Below are 24,362 nucleotides of genomic sequence, written 5' to 3'. Positions count from 1 at the left end.
CCATACCTCGGACATGTTATCAGGAGGGACCTAGAGAAGGATGTCATGCTTGGTAAAGGGTCGGCTAAAAAGAGGAAGACCCTCAACAAGATGGACTGACACAGTGGCTGCAACAATGGATTCAAGCATAACAATGATTGTGAGGATGGCGCAGGACTGGGCAGTGTTTCATTCTCTTGTACACAAGGTTGCTATGAGTCGAAACCGACTCAATGGTACCTAACAACAACACACCATGCTCAAGTTGAAGAGTGTACAGGGCTGAAGAAGACCCAGTAGATACCTAGCACCTTCGCCCTGGAACAGAGAAGGGCCAGGGCACGGGGCTGTGAACTCCACCCTCTTCATCCCGGCCACCTGGCACTCTGTACACTATGTGTTTATGCACCTGAAGACGGCTTCTCAGAGGACACACACCTTGACCTCAGTGAGATGGAATGGGGGAAGATGTGAAGAGACCACAGGGCTACATGGGGCAGACGGACTCCCCTCCAGACCTTCCACAAGGGGTACAACACATCGTGGGGTCCCCAAAATGGATGGAATTAATCAATAGCGGCGAGCTTGAATTTTCAAACAATACTGCATGATGAAGGCTTCTGATTGTCAGTTTATTGTTCCTCCCAAGTACAGTGTGGAAAAGAGGGTGCTGCCATTTCTCGGCTGGTGGCGAGCCGTCTGCTGGGAGCCAGGAAACAGACGATAAAATCTTTAACCCCAAACAGTGGGCCCCAGGGAAAACCTAAATGCTTTACAGGGGAAGGAGCATCGTCTGTACTATGAGTGCCTGGGTCTCGAAAGGGGTGGTTCGGGGTGGTTCTGGGTGGGGCCCACCGCAAGATTTCACTTCAGGAAGGGGATATGAACCCCCAGCTGAGGAGCAGAGCAGTCAGGAGAATATTTACTCCCATCCACCTTGCCTCCTTAGAAGCGGTGGTAACAGTGAAAAGCACATTTTTTAAAAGGAAAAGAATTCCGAGATGGTGGCTGAGGCTCCACCTGAGATGGGGTAGCGAGCTGGGGGCCAGAGGAGGGGTGTCACCGAATCCTGCTGACTTCACTGATAACAAGCACCCCGGTGACCGGAGGCAGGACAAGCCAGGCACCCTGCCCCTATAAGCCCACTTTCAACGGGATGGCTGTCTCCCTTTTGCCAGACTGAGCAGAGGTCCCCAATGAGGGTTCTGTGCCTACATGGGGTGGCGAACTGGGGACGCAACAGGGAGGAGCTGACGGGGTCTGGGAGTCTCTTTCTGAATCTTGCAGCAAAGGGGTGATGCGGTGTAGGGTGTGTGTCAGGGGAGCTGATGGGGAAGTCTTTCCGGAAGCAGAGGATACAGGGTAAAGGGGGGTGTGTGTCTGTGCTGGGGGTGGTGGTGGTGAGAGCTGAGCCACCGGTCCTGTGTTGCTGGTGATGCTAATCACCTTGCCCATCCAATGCCAGTGGTAGGACGAGACGCTAGGGTGGGGAGCACAGTGCCATCCTGCAGGGCCAGGCGGGCTGGGAGGCTCCTGCCCTGGTGCATGCCCGCAGCCACTGTGCCGCGTGGCCCTAGAGCTCTGGGCCAGGTGGCTCCGCAGGCTGCCCCTCGGCGGGCTGCACCGCCTCCTGCACGTAGAAGATGAACTCGGAAGCCTCGCCGCCCTGCGTGTACACCGTCACCGTCTCGATGCCCTCCACGTCGTTGGAGGACACCACCAGGTGGTGCTGCTCGGCCAGCTCCACGGAAGCCTGCTGCAGGGTCTCTTGGATCATGACCGTGTGGTTGGAGCTGGGCTCCTCGTCCGTCACCTGGGGGAGGCAAGAGACAGGTCACATGGGCCCCCGTAAGAACAAAGTTATAACAGGCATGTTCCAGGACCCTGCCTGCACTGCACACAATCCTCTCGGCTGTGCTTCATGCTTACTCTCGCCCCATCTCACAGACAAGGAGAGCAAAGCTCAACGACACCAACAACATGGCCAGGCCCCAGGCTGTGGTAAATGGGGGAGCCTGAGTTCAAACACAAAGCCCGAGCTCTTTTCTCGACCCCACACTGCATCCTGGACTCCCAGGAAGTACCCGGGTTGCCCAAGGTACCAGCGTTAGAAGACTCAGTGGAAGTTGTTTACTTCAACACAGACGGCGGCGGGGCGTGGAGGGGGGAGCTGGGGGTGCACCTGGAGATTTAGAGCTGGTCCCCTTGGCAGTGGGAAGGGACTAGGCTGGTCCCGGGTCATCTGTCTTCCCACACATTCTGAGAGCCCAACACTTTGTGAGAAGATCAGTATCATGCCAGGCGGGAGCAGATGGCCTCGCAAGACTGATTTTGCCCAGGTGTCGTCCATCAACACTAATGCCTCACCCACGCAGGGTGGAGGTGGCTGACGGAAGCTCACTGACAGGCGCGGGTCAGGCAAGTCCAAGGGAGCATCCATGAGTGAGAGGACCTGCTGAGTCTCCCTGTCTGGCCTTTCTCTGCCAGCTCCAGGGAGGCTGGCTTCTGCAAGACCCAATTCTGGCAGGTGCTACTTCCCTGTTCCTGGCTCCATGAGCTCTGGGCTGTCCTAAAGAACAACTGGCTTAGAGCTTGAGAAGAGAAACAACTGCATTTCAAGAACATGGGAAAGAGAAAGAATGGAGACAGGAGCTGCAAAGATGGTGACAGGTGAGCAAACCAGACCGGGAGGAAAGCAGAAGGCCAGAGCACGAGAGCCCGCAAACTCGTGAGGGACGTCAGAGAGGCCTGTCCATTTCCAGGGCTGGACGGTAAGATGCAGAGAGCGCACGCTTTGTCCTGCTCTAACTGGGTCTGAACATCAGCTCCACTTCTTAGGAGCTGAGGGCCTGGCCGAGGTACCTCCCTCTACAGCCCTCGGGATTCTCGTCTGTCAAACGGGAATTAAAACGCACACTTAGGGTTTCTGGGAGAATGGGAAGAGGTTCTGCATGCAAAACCAAAACCCAAACTCACTGCTGTTGAGCTGATTTCCACTCGGGGCGACCCCATGGGCTACACAGCAGAACTGGGCTGTGGAGTTTTCCTGGCTGTGATCTTTATGGAAGCAGGTCACCAGGACTGTCTTCTGTGGCTCTACTAGATGGTACAAACCACTAAACTTTCCAATTAATGCACAGCAGGGCTTACTTGAAGCAGGCAGTCATGAAAGGGTTAGTAAGGGTTATTAACCATCCCATAATAGCTGTTTTTCAGAAAAGTCTACCCTTGCTTCATTTTTGTTACAACTTTTATGGCACTTCACGATGATTGGTCAAATCTCCAGATTTCTTGTCCTGGCAGGAGGCGAAGGCACAGGAGCACTGACTCCGAATCTACCCGCTACATGACCTTCCTGGGGCGGCAGCAGCAAGCCGTCACCATTTTTCAGGGCTGTGCACAGTATTTTTAGAGCCGTGTGCAAAAACCCATTCACTAAAATTACGCGGACTGCGCACACATCACAAGACCGAAGGTCCTCCCCTCACTGTTCATGCATACGTATGGTACTCCCTATAAAAGGAACCAATCTGCCCTGGTTCAGGGAGCTCGCAGCCTTAGGTCACGAGACCCTGCTTGTCTCCCAGTTTGCAAACTGTGAATAAACCTTTCTGTTCTTCTAGCCCTGTGTCTGGCTGACTTCAATTCGCTAGTCCGCTGGGCAAGAACCTATTGATGGCTTCATACTGACATCACTGCCCTTTCCATGCCTTCAATCATTCATCAACAGCTGATGTAGACATCTTTCCAGAAGCAGACGATATGGGTAAGGGTGAGTGGTGGTGCTTTATTAGACAGCTACTACCTGAAAGGGTGCTGTGCTGTGTCAACTGTCCGTTCGCTCGTTCAGCAAACCTCATCTCACCAGACTGTCAGCTCCGGGAGGCAGAGGCCCCTGGCTTGCCACAGCTCTTCTCCCAGAGCCATACTCCATGCCTGCAAACAGCAGGCACGCAATATGTGCTCAGTGACATCCACTAGGTGGCAGATACTGTGACAGCACAGAGACACCGCATTAGAAAACCACAGGCTCCAGGTCTAGGGGCAGCCACATGCAGAGGTGACAGAGGGCAATGGGTGGGCAGTCAGGGAGGGCCCCCAAGGGGGTAGAAAAGAAATCGGGGGGTGGGGGTAGGGAGGGGAATAGGCCTTCAGGCTGAGAGGACAGAACAACCAATGACTCCCGGGGGGACAGGAGTGGCAGTTTGCTCAGGGAGCCTCCTCTGAGCTCTTATTCATCCACCTCTAACCCCTCCCCCAGCTCAGAGTGGCACTGCGAAGTTCCCTCCCGACAGCCCTATTCACATTTAGCGTCCTCCGACACCACAGGCTCTCACTGCATCCACTGTCAGCGCACCATAACGCCACGTGCCCTGTCCACCGTTAGCGCTCCATGACGACACACGCTCTCACCCCATCCACCATTACAGCTCCATGATACCATGTGCTCTCTGCTCCGTCACCATTAGCACTCCATGACACCATGTGTTCTCTACCCTGTCCGCCATTAGTGCTCCATGATGCTACGCTCTCTCTGGGAATGTATCGATTGGTTTCCCAGGGTCTCATTCTAGCTCTGGGATTATCCTGGGGCTGTGAGCAAGGAGAACTGTGTCAAAGGATCGTTGTTGTTACCCTTGAGTCAGCTCCAACTCATAGTGACCCCATGTACAACAAAACAAAACATTGCTTGGTGCTCACCATCTTTGCAATTGTTGTTATGCTCAAGTCCATTGTTGTGGCCACTGTGTAATTTGAGTGCCTTCCAACCCAGGGGACTCATTTTCTAGCACTATATGCGAAAATGTTCTGTTGTGATCCATAGGGTTTTTGTTGGCTAATTTTTGAAAGTAAATCACCAGGCCTGTCTTCCTACTCTGTCCCAGTCTGTCCACCATGGATGACCCTGCTAGTATTTAAAATATCAACAGCATAGCTTCCAGCATCATAGCAACACACAAGCCACCACAGTATGCCCAACTGACTGAGGGTGCTGGGTCAACAGGGTGGCCATTTAAGTCAGAAAAACACACAACGCACCTATGCTGGGCTCCTGACAGTGTCATGGATGGGAAGGGGCTCTTAACTTGGGCTGACAGAATTCACCAGGAGCAGGAGAGCTGTTCTGAGTAGAAACTATTACTACATTTAGCCTGATTTGTTTGTCCGGAGTAAACCAAGACCTCTTCTCTTATTTTACCTGTGGTTTCATTTCACTGGGAAGATGTACCGCAAATCAGGACTTTAGACATAAATACTGATCTGTTTCACTTTGAGAGAAGGAGCCTAACAGAGGGTTGGGGAAGGGGAGAGAATCGATGACAAATGCATTTCTCCTTTTAGCTGTCAGTAAATTCTACACAAAGGAACCGGCGAGGGTAAAGTAAATTCTACACAAAGGAACCGGCGAGGGTAAAGTAAATTCTACACAAAGGAACCGGCGAGGGTACAGGACATGAATTCTGCTCAGGTCCCCAGGACCTCACATGTGCAAACGAGCTTATCGCACTCCAGGTGAACAGACGCGTGATAAATACAGTGAGGTCAACTGATACTCAAGATTTAAGACATATTCTCACATGTGATGTCATTACTTGGACACAGTGATTCTCACAGAGGCTGCAGTCTAAGACGATGACATCTTCACTGACAGAAATCTTCCACTGCCTAAGTGTAGGGGTTCAGCTGTGGCTCCAAAAAAGATATGTCCATGACCTAAGCCCTGGAGCCTGTGAATGGGACCTTATCTGGAAAAGGGATCTTTGCAGATGTGACTAAGTTAAGGACCTGGAGATAAGACCATCCCAAACTGTCCAGGGACTCTAAATCCAATGACAAGTCTGTTTATGAGAGTGAGGCCGGCAGGGAGCTCACACACACAGAGGAGAAGGCCACGTGGGACGGAGGCAGAGACCTGAGTGAGGTGTCTACAAGCCAACAAACACCTGGAGCCCCCAGACATTAGGGAAAGGCATGGAATACTTTCTCCCTCAGGCCCCCCGAAGGAACAAGCCCTGCTGACTCCTTGATTTCAGATATCTAGCTTGCAGAAGTGTGAGAATGAATTTCTGTGGTTCTAAGCCCCCAAGTTTGTGGTCATTGGTTAAGGCAGCCCTGGGAAAGGACACAGGAAGTTACTTTCCTTTAAACAGCTCTAACACCGCGAGTATTGACAAGGCGACCTGCTTCCAAAAGGTCACAGCCTTGAACACCATGGAGCAGTTCTACCCTGCACACACGGACTAGCCATGAGTCAGAATTGACTCGATGGCAACAGCAACAAGCCAGTGACTTGCGTATTAGTAGCGACTTGCGCATTAGTAGCTGCTCAGTAAATGGTTGTTGGCTCCAAAAGCGAAAGATCAGACATTGAAAAAAAAGGGGGGGTATAACCAACAACTCAGATATAGCAAAAAGAAAAGAATAAGAGATAAAATAAGAAATGACTGCCAAGGATGAGGAGGGCCTGCCCCGGCCCAGGCCTTTGAGAAGCAGAGGCCACAGCCTCCTGTCCCCAGACAGCTGAGTCAGCACACGCTGAGCCCTTGCCCCAGGAGAGCGTGGGAAACCCAGGATGACCAAGACATGGCCACAGCCACAGACATGGGGGAGGAGACAAGGCGAAGCCAAGGGGCGGCCAAGGGCTGGGGTAAAGGTCAACTGAGGAGCAGGTGTGTGCTGGCTGTCTCCTCAGGGCCTGGGGACACACCACGGGAGGGGGGTGTCACACACGGGCCACAGTGTGGAAGGCACTGCAGGTGGAGAGGCGAAGCAGAGAGCAGTGTGCACCCAGATGGCCCTGCCAAGTCACCGGGCACCCCCATCTCCAGCCCCACTGGGAAGTTCTGTCTTCACCCTTCAAGAAGGCACTGTGCCATCTGCCCCCACTGGCCTCCCCGGGACGTCCTCATCCCTGGATTCTGGGGTCTATCCCGAGCCCTCCCCCAGACTCCAGGGCCCTCTACTCCTCTTCTTCTGCCCCTCACAAAACCCGGAGGGGTCCTGGATCTCCATCCTTGACACCCAGCCTCTGCTCCTGGCTGAACCGGTGACTCCAGACCCCAGCCTGAGCAGTGCCCACGTCCACCTGCCCAGACCCAGCACATGGAGGTCTCGGGGATGTCTGCGGAATGGACAAGCGAACGGGCTGGCCGTAAGTCACAGGGTGGGGGCTGGGCAGAGGCAGATAAGGCTCAAAATGAGTTCTGGACCAGGTCTTGAAAATCCTGATCACCGGCTGAGGCTGAGACTTTGTTTTACAGACAAATGAAGACACTGTAGTTTTCAAGGAGGAGCCCCTTATCACCCAGTCTGTGGCACCTTGTGACTCAAACCTCACCTGACACGAGCAGGACTCACTGACCTCCAAATATTTAGGTTTATGTGCCCAGAGAGGGAGCCCTGGTGGTGCAACAGTTAAGTGCTTAAGTCCTCGGCTACTAAGCAAAAGGTCGGTGATTTGAACCCACCCAGCTGCTCTGCAGGAGAAAAAACCTGGTGATCTGCTCCTGTAAAGATGACAGCCTAGGAAACCCTATGGGGGCAGTTCTACTCTGTCACTTGGGGTCACTATGAATTGGAATCAACTTGACAGCACCCAACAACCACACCATGTGCCCACAGGCCCTTTTTTAAGTATTCAGGCTATTTAAAGGGAACTCTTTCTCCATTTTTTTTTTTTTTTTCAGTTCTCAGCTCCAGGGTTTTGCCCGGCAAAGTCACCATTAAATGAACCTACTGCTAATTCCCAGAGTAAATAAAGTTCCCAGTCATGGTCCTCTGGGCTTCATTCCCTGGGAAGAGGAAGAAGGCATGAGCAAGTGGGTACCCCACACGAGTTCTGCCAAGAGCAGCCTTCTTCGTCAGGGCCAGTGTAACGGGCTTCACGGTGCTGCCCAACCGTCTGCACGGAGCGTCCAGAGCCCATGTAATGAGCGGCCTGCTCGCTTACCTCTTCAGGCTTCCTCGAGGGCTCTGCCGGCCTGCAGGTGCTGGCCCTGAGGAAGGCCCACATTCCATCAAGGTGATGTGGCAGTATTTCCTAAAGAACACTGATCAGTGGTGAAGGCCCGGGGTGGCACAATGGTTAATTAGGCATGCAGCTACTACCCAAAAGGTCGGTGGCTCACGTCCACCTAGAGATGCCTCAGAAGAAATGCCTGGTGATCAACTTCCCCAAAATCAGCCATCGAAAACCCTCTGAAGTTCTAGTCTGACTCACATGGGGCTGCCGCGAGTCGGAATTGTTGATGAGGATGGGGGTTTGCTTTACAGAAGGGGTTTATAAGTTGTCTGCAGAGGAAGCCCCACCTCCCCACACTGACGCTCTGTGACTCACAGTCTACTTGCTTTTAAGCAGTTTCTACAAGTCCTGCGCTTCCTTGTCCCCGTGGAACCCAACATTCGCCAGCCCCTGGCAGCTTACTGAGCACTCTCCTAGGCTCATCCCAGTCACACACACACAACACCTGTGAGGCCTGGTTATCTCCTTTCTCGCTTTACAAATGGGGACACTGAATGTCCAAGTGGGCCAGTGGCGTGTCTCAGCTCAAACAGCTGGAGAGCAGCAAAATCTGAACTGGGACAGCGGGACTGCAAGTCCAGGGACACTCCTCCACTGCCTGCTGTGGCACTGTGTGTCAGAGATCAGCAGGACTAAACGGTCGCTCAGTACCCACTCATCAGCTGGCTGCATAACTCTCAGCCGCTCCCTTTATTCAAAATGATCATGCCAGCAGCTTAATCTATTAGCACAGGCTTAAAATTGTTCTCTGCAGTAGAAATAGCATGGCTTTCACACAGTCATTATCCCCTGAGATGGTACTCCACTTTCCCCCAAACGCTGTGTCGAACACATCTTTCAGCTAAATGATTAGCAGCAGAGATAGCTGAGTAGAAAATCTTAACCCACGGGACTGCACCGATTACCCGCTAAATCCGGCACTGAGGTCTGCACTGAGGCCCGCCTCCAGTGTTCTTCTAGAATCTAGACTGGACCACTGTCAGAACCCTTTGAGGCAGTGGCAGTTCAGGGACAGAATTCTCGCCTTCCATGCGGGAAACCCGGGTTCGATTCCCAGCCAGCACACGTCGAGTGCAGCTGCCACCCCGTCAGTGGAGGCGTGCCTGTTGTTACGGTGCTGAACGGGTTTCAGTGGAGCTTCCACACTAAGATGGACTAGGAAGAAGGCCTGGTGATCTACTTCCAAAAATCAGCCAGTGAGAACCCTGTGGATCACTAGGGTCCAAACTGCAGCCAATCATGGGGATGGTGCGCAGGACCCAGCGGCGTTTCATTCCATTGTTCACGGGGTCACCATGAGTCAGGGGGTGACCCTACGCCAGTTAAGGACGACATCCATGCTGAGGAGCGGCTTCCTGTCGAGAGACTCTCTTCCACCTCTCCCCGTCCGCTTACTCAGCGAACACTGACAGAGACTTTGCTCTGGGCCAGGCAGCCACATATGTACATGCCTCACCTGCCCTGTTTCTCTCCCTCCCCTCAGCCCCCCTTTCCTTTTTAAAAGCTGTCCCTAACAAATTAAGGTGCCCTGGTGGTGTAATGATTAAGCATTAGACTGCTAATGGAAAGGTCAGCAGTCCGGAAACCCCCCTCACCTCCAAGGGAGAAAGACCTGGCGATCTGCTCCCGTAAAGATTACAGCCTAGGAAACCCTGTGCGGCAGTTCCACTCTGTCATATGGGGTCACTATGAGTCGAAATCACCTTGAAGGCACACAGTAATACGTTAAGCTTTCTCCCTCTCAGCACGTGAGGGAATTCCCAGAACCCACAGCTCTGGGGGCCCACCACTCTCCTGATGCTGTGTGCATGCTCTGCAGAGCAGGTTCACACTGGCTTTGTCCTACACCCCATCTCCTCTGCACACATCTCCCCATTAAGCTGGCAGCGTCCTGAAGGCACGAACAGCCCTGACTCCTCCATCCCCAGCAGGGCCACCCTCTCGGCAGGCACACGGATGATGCTGGCGAGGTTTGAAGAACTCTTCACGATGAAACCTTCTGGCAAAGTGAGGATACAGGGGACAGTCTGGAGCAGCCACAGACTCCACACACAGTGGCTGCTTGCCCCGTTTCACCTCTGCTGACAGGAGCCAGCCCAGATGGTGAGACAGCAGGGGAGATCGACTATGGCCCATGGAGGAGAACCCCAAAGCTCCAAAAGCGACCCTAACATCAGTTCCTGTATTTTAGGGGTGAAGGGCCAAGGCTTAGAGGGGTACTAAGCTGCCCAGGGCCATATTCCATCCAGAAGCGGAGCCCAGATGATCCAACTCTGGAAATCTCCCCACCCTGCAACAGGCAACTTCACACCAAGACACGAGCAGTTTGGTTATTGGAAGAACATGGCCAAAACGTCAGTGTGGCGCCTGGATGAACGCTAAATGGATTTTCTCTGGAATTACTGAATGAATAAAGGAAGCGGCAAATGCATACAATGTGGAGAACACAGCTGAGAATGACTCTGAGGCCCTGAGATAGACTGTTTCCTTGTGGCTAAGCGCTGTCCAAGTAATCTGTAGGAATAATAATAAAACGACCGTCATTAGTACTGTTGTTTGAGTTGGAATTGACTTACAGACAACGGGTTTGATTTTTGTTTTGGTATGTCAGATACTGCGTTTAACATTTTACGTATAGTATCATATTGACTTTTTGGGGATCATATTGACTTTTCATAACACCCTAAGAGGTGTTACCCAGTTACAGAGGAGACTAAGGCCATCAGGATTGGTGGAGGACTCATTAACAACCTGCGTTATGCAGATGACACAACCTTGCTTGCTGCAAGTGAAGAGGACTTGAAGCACTGATGAAAATCAAAGACTACAGCCTTCAGTTTGGACTCTACCTCAACACAAAGAATACAAAATCCTCACAACTGGACCAATAAGCAACATCATGATAAATGGAGAAAATACTGAAGTTGTCAAGGATTTCATTTTACTTGGATCTACAATCAACACCCATGGAAGTATCAGTCAAGAAACCAAACGCCTTAGTGCATTGGGCAAACCTGCTGCAAAAGACTTTAAAGTGTTAAAAAGCAAAGATGTCACTTTAAAGACTAAGGTGCACCTGACCCACCAATGGTCTTTTCAGCTGCTTCATATGCATGTCAATCTGGACAATGAAAAAGGAAGATTAAAGAATTGATGCATTTGAAATGTGGTGTTGGCGAAGAATTTGAATATTCCATGAAGTACCAGAAGAACTAACAAATCTTAGAGGAATACAGCAAGAATGCTCCTTTGAAGCAAGGATGGCGAGACTTCATCTCACTTACTCTGGACATGTTATCAGGAGGTACCAGTCTATAGAAAGGCATCATGCTTGGTAAAGTAGAGGGTCAGCAAAAAAGAGGAAGACCCTCAATGAGATGGACTGACACAGTGGCTACAACAATGGGCTCAAACATACCTACTATTGTGAGGATGGCAGAGGATGGAGCAATATTTCCTTCTGTTACATGGGGTGACTACGAATCAGAGCCCACTCAATGGCACCTAGCAACAACAAGAAGGCTCGGGGGAGGATGAGAAGCTACATGGCGTCCCACTTCCCCCACTGGGCCATGAGCTAGTCTTGTCCGGGCTGCTGCACTGGACTCTGAACAGATGGCTTCAGGGCATCTTTCCCAGCCCAGGACTCGCCACACACCCTCTTGATGTTCCCACTAGCCTGCTGCACTTGGTCCTGGCTCAAACTCTTCTCACCCTTCTACTTCCTCTTTAATAAGAACATGTCCACAGACTTCTCTGTAAAAGTGTCCCCGTGCCTCGGAATCAGATGCTCTCCAACATGTACAGAGGGTGGCAGGGACAGGGAGGGGGCCCCTACCCCTGGGGTCGTCCCCTGATTCTCCTTCCTCAGGGACCCGATGCTGGCCAGGAGCAGTGTCCGAAGGGGGTTGCTGAGCCAAACAGGGACAGAGAGCACTCAGGGAGGCATGGCCTTCCTTTTCTGGCCAGCCTACATATCCTCTGAACCCAGTTCCCTAAGACACATTTTTCTGTGTCACAAATTGCACCGACTACAATCCCTCCCCTGGACATGAGAACAGCCCAGAGACACACTTGTGGGCACCATAAGACAACACACACAGACTAAGGAAGAAAGAGCGGCGTCTCACAGCTGAAAGCCATGGAGTCGGCCATGGGAAAAGGGAAAAGACCACTTGTTAAAGTTGCTGGTGGAGGAGAATAACCAGCCCACGTCTGCAACACACCTTTCACCAAAGCTTTCAAAACACAAGCCCATCACCTCATGGAGCCCGAGTTCCCTGTGTGCTCCTGCCAGAGGGTTTCAGGCCCACGAAGCCACAGCCCTCATCAGCTCAATTACCTACTCGTACGTAGGGTCGCTATGAGTCGGAATCGACACGACGGCAGTGGGTTTGGTTTTTTTGGTTTGGTCCTGACGGGCACCGGGATTTCCAGGCATCAGTCAGGCTAGGTGGAACCTAGAACATTATTTGAACTCGGCTTCTGGCAGGTACATAAATGATGAATAAAGAAAGATAAATGAAACCTTTGTTGGCCCTGAAATGGAAAGAAGCCAGAACGACATTTATTGGGATGACATGGGTTTAATACCTGTTCGGTTTATAACCCTTTGAAGTGAAAATCGCCACCAAAGCACCTCCATTTAGAAGGTGCCCAAATGCCCAGAAGTCTGTTACCCTCATCAGGCACTGGAAGGTGATGATGCCTTCACTTGGGGAGATTCTTGTTTGCAGCATCTCTTTAGGACAGGGATAATCCTCGATGTTAGTGGAAAAGAAACAGCAGTGCGCCACTGCCACCTCATAAAGGCCACCGTCATCACTGCAGTCACAGCCACCACTGGGAGACGGTTTTGCTCCAGGCATTCTTCACATTTCAAATCCATTTTTAAGTAAGTTGAACTGGATTCCTATTTGTTAAACTGTATCTTGGGGAACAGCTGTCTCTCAGATGTCATTAATGTCCTTGGAAGGGAAGGCACCTGGGGCTGCAGCCCAGCAAGTTCACAGAGGAGCCGCTATTCACTCTTCTTTGCTGGCACTCCCGTTGTTCTCATGGTTAACTCTCAGGACCTGCTGTGTGTCTGCACGAGACCCAGCCTTCGGTAGTTTGGGGGACGCGGACAGGACTCAGAATGCCAGCGGAGGAGAATACAGGCAGGACCAAGATCATCAGTACACAGAAGGTAACAAGCACTCACAATGTGCAGGGCTTAAGGAGACCAGGCATGGAGGATGCAAAGAATCCAAGACCAGAGCCAAACTCCCATGACTTCTCAGGCTAGATGTATGTGGTATGGGCATGTGTGTATACACGTGCATGTGTATGCGTGAGTATATGTATATACACGTCCATGTGTACATACATATATGTACATGTATGTATTTGTATGTGTGCATGTGCATGAGGGTATGGGTACACATGTGTGCATATATATGTGCAGCCATTGGGCATGGGTATGTGTCTGTGTATATACATCCATGTTCCCGTGTATATATGTGCCTGGGCCCATACATGGGTATGGCGGAGGCTGTGTGTGCACCTACCCTTGTATCTCTCTCTCTCACTCTATCTCTAGCTCACATCTCAACAAAGCCCTCCAGGTAGAAGAGATCTCTCCTTCTCCACACTTCCTTCTGTACCGTCTCAGTCTGTATCCCATTACACCACTTTCTAGTATAGTCATTTCTAGTAATGAGTTGACAGGTAGTCTCTTCACGGTCTGCAGAGTACTTCCAGATCCCTTAGTGTATTTAATTCCCATGCAGCCTGGGAAGAAGGAGGGCAGGGAGGAATTCTGCCATACCCCTTTGAGAAGCTGTGTTCAGAGCGTTTCTGAGATCCCTTAGCTGGGAACAGAAGAGTCTGGAATTTAAAGAAAAGTAAAGAGCCTCCAAGGTCCATGGTCTTTCATTTGGAGGCTTCCTGTAACCCTCAGGAAGAAGCTGTTTGGTGAAGAGACCCCCAGGAGGAAGCCCTCTGGTGAGGAACCCTCAGGAAGAAGCTCTTTGGTGAGGAGACCCCCAGAAGGAAGCCCTTTGGTGGAGACCTTCAGGAGGAGGCCCTTTGGTGGATACCCTCAGGAGGAAGCTATCTGGTCAGGAGATCCTCAAGAAGAAGCCTTTTGGTGAGGAGACCCTCAGGAGGAAGCTGTTTGATGAGACTCTCAGGAGGAAGCCCTTTGGTAAGAGTCTCTCAGGAGGAAGCTGTCTGGTGAGGAAACCCCCAGGAGGAAGCTGTTTGGTGAGGAGACTCTCAGAGGAAGCCCTTTGGTGGAGACCCTCAGGAGGAAGCCCTTTGGTGAGGAGACCCTCAGAAGTAAGCCCTTTGGTGAGAAGACCCTCAGGAGGAAGGGCAGACAAAAACCCAAATACGATCAAAGAAGAATTAAAAAGAAAGAGGCAGTCAATTCTTTTAGGTGAATCATTCCCCTGTGTGCTTAAGCTCTGGGGAAGGAGCCTTAATCTTTCAGCAAGTAGGGTTGCACTCGCTGCTTAAGTTATAACTGAGCGACAGCTGCCTCTAGCTGCCTCGAAAGGGGACCAGCAGAGCCATGGGACAAGGTCAACAAGCAGTGCCTTGGCCTTCACAGCCTGGATGGAGTGTGGAGCTGTGTGCTGGAGAAGGAGGGAAATGGTAAATACTATCCTGAATTTACAGAGGAAAGAAGAGGTGTAAATGAGGCCAAGATGGCGGACTAGGCAGACGCTACTTCGGATCCCTCTTACAACAAAGACACGGAAAAACAAGTGAATCGATCACATACATAACAATCTACGAACCCTGAACAACAAACACAGATTTAGAGATGGAGAACGAACTAATACGGGGAAGCAGCGATTGTTTCCAGAGCCTGGAACCAGCGTACCAGTCAGGTACGGCACAAGCACAGAGAGCTGCTCCACGCCCCTGAACTAACCTCGGGAGGGGGACCAGCCGGTTCCACGGGCGGCGTGGGACGCAGCCAGTAGAAAAAGTCCCCGGGAGGCAGTGACTGCTCTTGGAGCAGAAAGAGCAGCGTCCGAGCCGGGGAACCGTCCCACAGGGATTTGGACTGGACACAGGTACGGCATAAACACGGAGAGTTGCCCCACCCCCCTGAACTAACCCCGGGAAGGGGACCAGCCGGGTCGAGCGGGCGGCGTGGGACGCAGCCGGTAGGAGAAGTCCCTGGGAGGCAGCGACTGGTATTGGAACGGGGAGAACAGCGTCCCAGCCGGGACACTCGGTCACGGCACAAGCACGGGGAGCTGCTCCACCCATCTGAACTAACCCCGGGAGGAGGCCCAACTGGCTCTCGGGTGCGGCACGGCCACGCGGCTGGAGGGACGAGAAGTCCCCGGGAGGCAGCGACTGATTTTGGAGTCGAGAGTGCACCGTCCCAGTAGGGGAGCCTTGACGCTGGGCGTGGGGCTGGAAGCGGAGGATCTGACCGTGACTCCAGCGGGCCAGACCCCCCGGGGGCAATCTCCACACAGCCAGCACACATAGGCGACGCGCCCCGCGGGAAACTAAGATATAATAGTCATTCCAAGCAAGACAAGCAACTCTGGCTATATTCTGAGGTGCTACTCTCCTATCTCTCTGTTCCCTCCCCCACCCTCCCCAGGCGGCTTCATTAACATCTGAATAGCCTGAGCCAGAGGGAGAACTCTGATAGGGATCTGACTGCATTTTTTTTTTATCGGATCTTCTGGAAAAACTAGTTTCCCAGTGATGGCGCAGAGACAACAATCCATATCAAACCACTTAAAGAAGCAGACAATGACAGCTTCTCCAACCCCCCAAACAAAAGAATCAAAATCTTTCCCAAATGAAGATACAATCCTGGAATTATCAGATACAAAACATAAAAAACTAATTTACAGAATGCTTAATGATATCACAAATGAAATTAGGATAACTGCAGAAAAAGCCAAGGAACACACTGATAAAACTGTTGAAGAACTCAAAAAGATTATTCAAGAACATACTGGAAAAATTAGTAAGTTGCAAGAATCCATAGAGAGACAACATGTAGAAATCCAAAAGATTAACAATAAAATTACAGAATTAGACAATACACTAGGAAGTCAGAGGAGCAGACTCGAGCAATTAGAATGCAGACTGGGACATCTGGAGGACCAGGGAATCAACACCAACATAGCTGAAAAAAAAATCAGAGAAAAGAATTTAAAAAAATGAAGAAACCCTAAGAATTATGTGGGACTCTATCAAGAAGGATAACCTGCGGGTGATTGGAGTCCCAGAACAGGGAGGGGGGACAGAAAACACAGAGAAAATAGTTGAAGAACTCCTGACAGAAAACTTCCCTGACATCATGAAAGACGAAAGGATATCTACCCAAGATGCTCATCGAACCCCATTTAAGATTGATCCAAAAAGAAAAACACCAAGACATATTATCATCAAACTCACCAAAACCAAAGATAAACAGAAAATTTTAAAAGCAGCCAGGGAGAAAAGAAAGGTTTCCTTCAAGGGAGAATCAATAAGAATATGTTCTGACTACTCAGCAGAAACCATGCAGGCACGAAGGGAATGGGACGACATATACAGAACACTGAAGGAGAAAAACTGCCAGCCAAGGATCATATATCCAGCAAAACTCTCTCTGAAATATGAAGGCGAAATTAAGATATTTTCAGACAAACACAAGTTTAGAGAATTTGCAAAAACCAAACCAAAGCTACAAGAAATACTAAAGGATATTGTTTGGTCAGAGAACCAATAATATCAGATATCAGCACAACACAAGGTCACAAAACAGAACGTCCTGATATCAACTCAAATAGGGAAATCACAAAAACAAACAAATTAAGATTAACTAAAAAAAAAAAATACACATAACAGGGCATCATGGAAGTCAATAGGTAAAAGATCACAATAATCAAAAAGAGGGACTAAATACAAGAGGCATTGAACTGCCATATGGAGAGTGATACAAGGCGATATAGAACAATACAAGTTAGGTTTTTACTTAGAAAAATAGGGGTAAATAATAAGGTAACCACAAAAAGGTATAACAACTCTATAACTCAAGATAAAAGCCAAGAAAAACGTAACGACTCAACTAACATAAAGTCAAGCGCTATGAAAATGAGGATCTCACAATTTACTAAGAAAAACGCCTCAGCACAAAAAAGTATGTGGAAAAATGAAATTGTCAACAACACACATAAAAAGGCATCAAAATGACAGCACTAAAAACTTATTTATCTATAATTACGCTGAATGTGAATGGACTAAATGCACCAATAAAGAGACAGAGAGTCACAGACTGGATAAAGAAACACGATCCATCTATATGCTGCCTACAAGAGACACGCCTTAGACTTAGAGACACAAACAAACTAAAACTCAAAGGATGGAAAAAAGTATATCAAGCAAACAATAAGCAAAAAAGAAGAGGAGTAGCAATATTAATTTCTGACAAAATAGACTTTAGACTTAAATCCACCACAAAGGATAAAGAAGGACACTATATAATGATAAAAGGGACAATTGATCAGGAAGACATAACCATATTAAATATTTATGCACCCAATGACAGGGCTGCAAGATACATAAATCAAATTTTAACAGAATTGAAAAGCGAGATAGATACCTCCACAATTATAGTAGGAGACTTCAACACACTACTTTCGGAGAAGGACAGGACATCCAGTAAGAAGCTCAACAGAGACACGGAAGATCTAATAACAACAATCAACCAACTTGACCTCATTGACTTATACAGAACTCTCACCCAACTGCTGCAAAGTATACTTTTTTTTCTAGCGCACATGGAACATTCTCTAGAATAGACCACATATTAGGTCATAAAACAAACCTTTGCAGAGTCCAAAACATCAAAATATTACAAAGCATCTTCTCAGACCACAAGGCAATGAAACTAGAAATCAATAACAGAAAAACTAGGCAAAAGAAATCAAATACTTGGAAAATGAACAATACCCTCCTGAAAAAAGACTGGGTTATAGAAGACATCAAGGAGGGAATAAGGAAATTCATAGAATGCAACGAGAATGAAAATACTTCCTATCAAAACCTCTGGGACACAGCAAAAGCAGTGCTCAGAGGCCAATTTATAGCAATAAATGCACACATACAAAAAGAAGAAAGAGCCAAAATCAGAGAACTGTCCCGACAACTTGAACAAATAGAAACTGAGCAACAAAAGAATCCATCAAGCACCAGAAGAAAACAAATAATAAAAATTAGAGCTGAACTAAATGAATTAGAGAACAGAAAAACAATTGAAAGAATTAACAAAGCCAAAAGCTGGTTCTTTGAAAAAATTAACAAAATTGATAAACCATTGGCTAGACTGACTAAAAGAAATACAGGAAAGGAAACAAATAACCTGAATAAGAAATGAGAAGGACCACATCACAACAGAACCAAATGAAATTAAAAGAATCATTTCAGATTATTATGAAAAATTGTACTCTAACAAATTTGAAAACCTAGAAGAAATGGATGAATTCCTGGAAAAACACTACCTACCTAAACTAACACATTCAGAAGTAGAACAACTAAATAGACCCATAACAAAAAAAGAGATTGAAACGGTAATCAAAAAACTCCCAACAAAAAAAAGCCCTGGCCCGGACGGCTTCACTGCAGAGTTCTACCAAACTTTCAGAGAAGAGTTAACACCACTACTACTAAAGGTATTCCAAAGCATAGAAAATGACGGAATACTACCCAACTCATTCTATGAAGCCACTATCTCCCTGATACCAAAACCAGGTAAAGACATTACAAAAAAAGAAAATTATAGACCTATATCCCTCATGAACATTGATGCAAAAATCCTCAACAAAATTCTAGCCAATAGAATCCAACAACACATCAAAAAAATAATTCACCCTGATCAAGTGGGATTTATACCAGGTATGCAACGCTGGTTTAATATCAGAAAAACCATTAATGTAATCCATCACATAAATAAAACAAAAGACAAAAACCACATGATCTTATCAATTGATGCAGAAAAGGCATTTGACAAAGTCCAACACCCATTCATGATAAAAACTCTCACCAAAATAGGAATTGAAGGAAAATTCCTCAACATAATAAAGGGCATCTATGCAAAGCCAACAGCCAATATCACTCTAAATGGAGAGAACCTGAAAGCATTTCCCTTGAGAACGGGAACCAGACAAGGATGCCCTTTATCACCGCTCTTATTCAACATCGTGTTGGAAGTCTTAGCCAGGGCAATTAGGCTAGACAAAGAAATAAAAGGTATCCAGATTGGCAAGGAAAAAGTAAAGTTATCACTATTTGCAGATGACATGATTATATACACAGAAAACCCTAAGGAATCCTCCAGAAAACTACTGAAACTAATAGAAGAGTTTGGCAGAGTCTCAGGTTATAAAATAAACATACAAAAATCACTTGGGTTCCTCTACATCAACAAAAAGAACACCGAAGAGGAAATAACCAAATCAATACCATTCACAGTAGCCCCCAAGAAGATAAGATACTTAGGAATAAATCTTACCAAGGATGTAAAAGACCTATACAAAGAAAACTACAAAGCTCTACTACAAGAAATTCAAAAGGACATACTTAAGTGGAAAAACATACCCTGGTCGAAGACTTAACATAGTAAAAATGTCTAGTCTACCAAAAGCCATCTATACATTTAACGCACTTCCGATGCAAATTCCAATGTCATATTTTAAGGGGATAGAGAAACAAATCACCAATTTCATATGGAAGGGAAAGAAGCCCCGGATAAGCAAAGCACTACTGAAAAAGAAGAAGAAAGTGGGAGGCCTCACCTTACCTGACTTCAGAACCTATTATACAGCCACAGTAGTCAAAACAGCCTGGTATTGGTACAACAACAGACACATAGACCAATGGAACAGAATTGAGAACCCAGACATAGATCCACCCACGTATGAGCAGCTGATATTTGACAAAGGACCAGTGTCAATTAACTGGGGAAAAGATAGCCTTTTTAACAAATGGTGCTGGCATAACTGGATATCCATTTGCAAAAAAATGAAACAGGACCCATACCTCACACCATGCACAAAAACCAACTCCAAGTGGATCAAAGACCTAAACATAAAGACTAAAACGATAAAGATCACGGAAGAAAAAATTGGGACAACCCTAGGAGCCCTAATACAAGGTATAAACAGAATACAAAACATTACCAAAAATGATGAAGAGAAACCCGATAACTGAGAGCTCCTAAAAATCAAACACCTATGCTCATCTAGAGACTTCTCCAAAAGAGTAAAAAGACCACCTACAGACTGGGAAAGAATTTTCAGCTATGACATCTCCGACCAGCGCCTGATCTCTAAAATCTACATGATTCTGTCAAAACTCAACCACAAAAAGACAAACAACCCAATCAAGAAGTGGGCAAAGGATATGAACACACATTTCACTAAAGAAGATATTCAGGCAGCCAACAGATACATGAGAAAATGCTCTCGATAATTAGCCATTAGAGAAATGCAAATTAAAACTACGATGAGATTCCATCTCACACCAGCAAGGCTGGCATTAATCCAAAAAACACAAAATAATAAATGTTGGAGAGGCTGCGGAGAGATTGGAACTCTCATACACTGCTGGTGGGAATGTAAAATGGTACAACCACTTTGGAAATCTATCTGGCGTTATCTTAAACAGTTAGAAATAGAACTACCATACAACCCAGAAATCCCACTCCTAGGAATATACCCTAGAGATACAAGAGCCTTCATACAAACAGATATATGCACACCCATGTTTATTGCAGCTCTGTTTACAATAGCAAAAAGCTGGAAGCAACCAAGGTGTCCATCAACGGATGAATGGGTAAATAAATTGTGGTATATTCACACAATGGAATACTATGCATCGATAAAGAACAGTGACGAATCTCTGAAACATTTCATAACATGGAGGAACCTGGAAGGCATTATGCTGAGCGAAATGAGTCAGAGGCAAAAGGACAAATATTGTATAAGACCACTATTATAAGATCTTGAGAAACAGTAAACCTGAGAAGAACACATACTTTTGTGGTTACGAGGCGGGGAGGGAGGGAGGGTGGGAGAGGGTTTTTTATTGATTAATCAGTAGATAAGAACTGCTTTAGGTGAAGGGAAAGACAACACTCAATACATGGAAGGTCAGCTCAATTGGACTGGACCAAAAGCAAAGAAGTTTCCGGGATAAAATGAATGCTTCAAAGGTCAGCGGAGCAAGGGTGGGGGTCTGGGGAACATGGTTTGCGGGGACTTCTAAGTCAATTGGCAAAATAATTCTATTACGAAATCACTCTGCATCCCACTTTGAAATGTGGCGTCTGGGGTCTTAAATGCTAACAAGCGTTCCTCTAAGATGCAGCAATTGGTCTCAACCCACCTGGAGCAAAGAAAAATGAAGAACACCAAGGCCACACGACAACCAAGAGCCCAAGAGACAGAAAGGGCCACATGAACCAGAGACCTACATCATCCTGAGACCAGAAGAACTAGTTGGTGCCCGGCCACAATCGATGACTGCCCTGACAGGGAGCACAGCAGAGGACCCCTGAGGGAGCAGGAGATCAGAGGGATACAGACCCCAAATTCTCATAAAAAGACCAAACTTAATGGTCTGACTGAGACTAGAGGAATCCCGGCGGCCATGCTCCCCAGACCTTCAGTTGACACAGGACAGGAACCATCCCCGAAGACAACTCATCAGACATGAAAAGGACTGGTCAGCGGGTGGGAGAGAGACGCTGATGAAGAGTGAGCTAATTATATCAGGTGGACACTTGAGATTGTGTTGGCAACTCTTGTCTGGAGGGGGGATGGGAGGATAGAGAGAGAGGGAAGCCGGCAAAATTGTCACGAAAGGAGAGACTGAAAGGGCTAACTCAAGAAGGGGAGAGCAAGTGGGAGTAGGGAGTGAGATGTATGTAAACTTATATGTGACAGACTGATTGGATTTGTAAACGTTCACTTGAAGCTTAATAAAAGTTATTTAAAAAAAAAAAAGAGGTGTAAATGAATATGGTTTGCAAAGAAAAAAAAAGCATCATAAATTCCTAATTCTAGAAATATGTATGTACATCCAGGATAAAAAAGGGGGGATATTATGTATGAGAACTTGTGGAACTATCAAAAGATATTCATAAAATATTCATAGGTGGGCAGAAACTGTTCTGTACATCAAATGAAGATTTAATGCCTTTTAAAAAGCAGGGACTGCATGGGAAGTAAGGAAGGCCGTGATTCCTCCCAGTGTCAGGTTAGACATCTTTCATGGAGGAAGATGACAGGCCTCCCCTCCTCTGCTATTTTTCTCTGGGTTCTAAGTAGACAGCAGATGCTTTGTCTTTCTGCAAATATAGACCTCGTAAGCGGTCCAAACCCCAAGCTATAAAGGTCACTTGCTAAAAACAGCCACGGACAGTCCCCTTCTGTGTATGTCCTGGTTCTCTACAATGCTGTGACCCTGTTTCTTACATGTACCAGGGGAGACAGAGCCACTCTGCATAGGGTCACGCCACCTTCAATACAACGTGTCCACTGTGTTCCCCAGACAGCAGAACAGGAAGAGCCAACTCTCTTCCCTGCAAGAGAGGCCTGGATGCTCAGAGGAGGGATGCTAGTCCCTCCTACCGGCTCCTTAGTCACACACAGGATCAAGATAAAAAGGTTTCCATACTGGCCAAACCAGCTCATTAGGGAGCCGAGGGTTTGAGACGGATACCCCGGGCAGCAAAAAAAGGGTACATGTGGTTAGAGCACCTTACCTCGTATGTCTCAGGGATCTAAGCACCGTTTGACCTGATCTGGATAATTATCTGAGAAACGAAGAATCCTTCTTCTAAACTGCAGTGAAATGGGGAAAGCAATGCAATTTCTCAGTGCGTGAGAATTAAGAGAGATAGCGGAGCCCCTGGGTGGTGCAAACAGTTAACACTCTTGGCTGCTAACTGAAAGGCTGGAGGTTTGAGTCCACCCAGAGGTGCCTTGGAAGAAAGGTCTGGCGATCTACTTCTAAGAAATCAGCCACTGAAAACCCTATGGAGTACAGTTCAGCTCTGCCACACATGGGGTCATCATGAGTTGGAGTTGACTCAACTGCAAACTGGTTTTTAGTGGGGAATAAAGCGCCAGGCGCCTGCCCCAGGCTGGGTGCTTAACACATGGATTTAGATTGTTACCGTGTGCCACCCCTTCCAGGAGGGCTTGTCTGATGCCCGCTGGCCCATCTCCCTCGCTGGGCTGCTGTTCCATCCACCTCACATGCCCCTCCCATGCCCTCAGCACACCCCCTACAGACCAGGTCCACACAGCACCAGTCTTCTAGTAGGTGCTCAACAAAGGTTTGAACTGAAGTATTCTAATGCGTACCTCAGGAAACACTTCAAGACGGAACTGAACCAGAACCAGGGCATGTGGATAGTGAAGGGGAAGGAGGAGGGCAGAGGCTTCTCACTGCCTATGGATAGCCTGTGATATTGAGACAAGTTTACCACATATCACACTCTATCTTGCTGACCTTTGAGTGCATCTAGGCTGACCTTCTATTTTATTCAGTGCCAGGCACTGTGGGCACTACGTCACGACCACACCAGAAAAAACAAACCCGTTGCCATCAAGTCGACTCTGACTCATGGCAACCCCACGTGTGTCAGAGCAGAGCTGCGCTCCACAGCTTTTCAGTGGCTACGAGTTATGTAACCTGCCAGTGATCCACCCCACAGGCGGGCATCTCTCAGGGTCAGGGGTGCCCTCCTCGGTTCTTCTCCCCTAAGCCCCCTCCATGGCCGTGTAAGAGCATCTCCCTGGCACGCTCCTCAGGAGAAAATCCCTCCACCCACTAGGTCACAACACACCCTGAGCCACCATCCTCAAAGGCTCTGGCCTCGCTCACTGCCGACGGTTCCGCCATGGTAAGGTTTCATTCTACGTTTCTTTTTAGGTTACTGGAGGGTTTTAAACACAGACCCTGTGGCCTGATTTACATTTTTAAAAGATCACCCTGTCTGCTGTGTGAAGACTGGGCCTGAGAGCAGCAGTGGGGAAGGAAGGCAACCAGTGAAGAGCAGCTGCTGTAAGCCAGCTGAGACAGTGGGAGCAGCACTCTCAAACTCTGGTGTGCACGAGGCACCCGGAGATCTTGTGAAGACACAGGTCTGACTCGGGAGCTCAGGGCCTGGCTGGGGATCCTGAGTGTCTAACAGGTTCCCTGGTGAGGATGCTGCTGACCCCACTGGCCCCGCTGATCCCATTGGCCCTGCCGACCCTGCTGGCGCTGCTGGTCCTGCTGGCCTTGCTGACCCTGCTGATCCTGTTGGCCCTGCTGACCCCGCTAACCCCACTGATCCCGTTGG

General features: G+C 48.3%; 1 protein-coding gene across 22 annotated transcripts in view; it reads right to left on the bottom strand.

Annotated features, from left to right (window-relative positions):
• Positions 1-546: 546 nt before the first annotated feature.
• ZFAT (zinc finger and AT-hook domain containing) overlaps positions 547-24,362 on the bottom strand; it is a 336,678-nt gene continuing 312,862 nt past the window's right edge. For 19 of the 22 annotated variants that reach the window (XM_049854202.1, XM_049854213.1, XM_049854205.1 and 16 more), the window contains one exon: positions 550-1,792. In XM_049854202.1, coding sequence (XP_049710159.1) covers positions 1,553-1,792 — 240 coding nt within the window. In that variant the 3' untranslated portion in view covers positions 550-1,552. Of the gene's footprint in view, positions 1,793-24,362 lie in introns of all 22 variants that reach the window. The other 3 variants (XM_049854217.1, XM_049854218.1, XM_049854216.1) reach the window with 3 other exon arrangements.

The sequence above is a fragment of the Elephas maximus genome, chromosome 15 (genome assembly GCF_024166365.1).
Source record: "Elephas maximus indicus isolate mEleMax1 chromosome 15, mEleMax1 primary haplotype, whole genome shotgun sequence".
Taxonomy (NCBI): domain Eukaryota; kingdom Metazoa; phylum Chordata; class Mammalia; order Proboscidea; family Elephantidae; genus Elephas; species Elephas maximus.
Note: the sequence above shows the minus strand (reverse complement) of the source record. Positions and strands in the feature narration are given on the sequence as shown.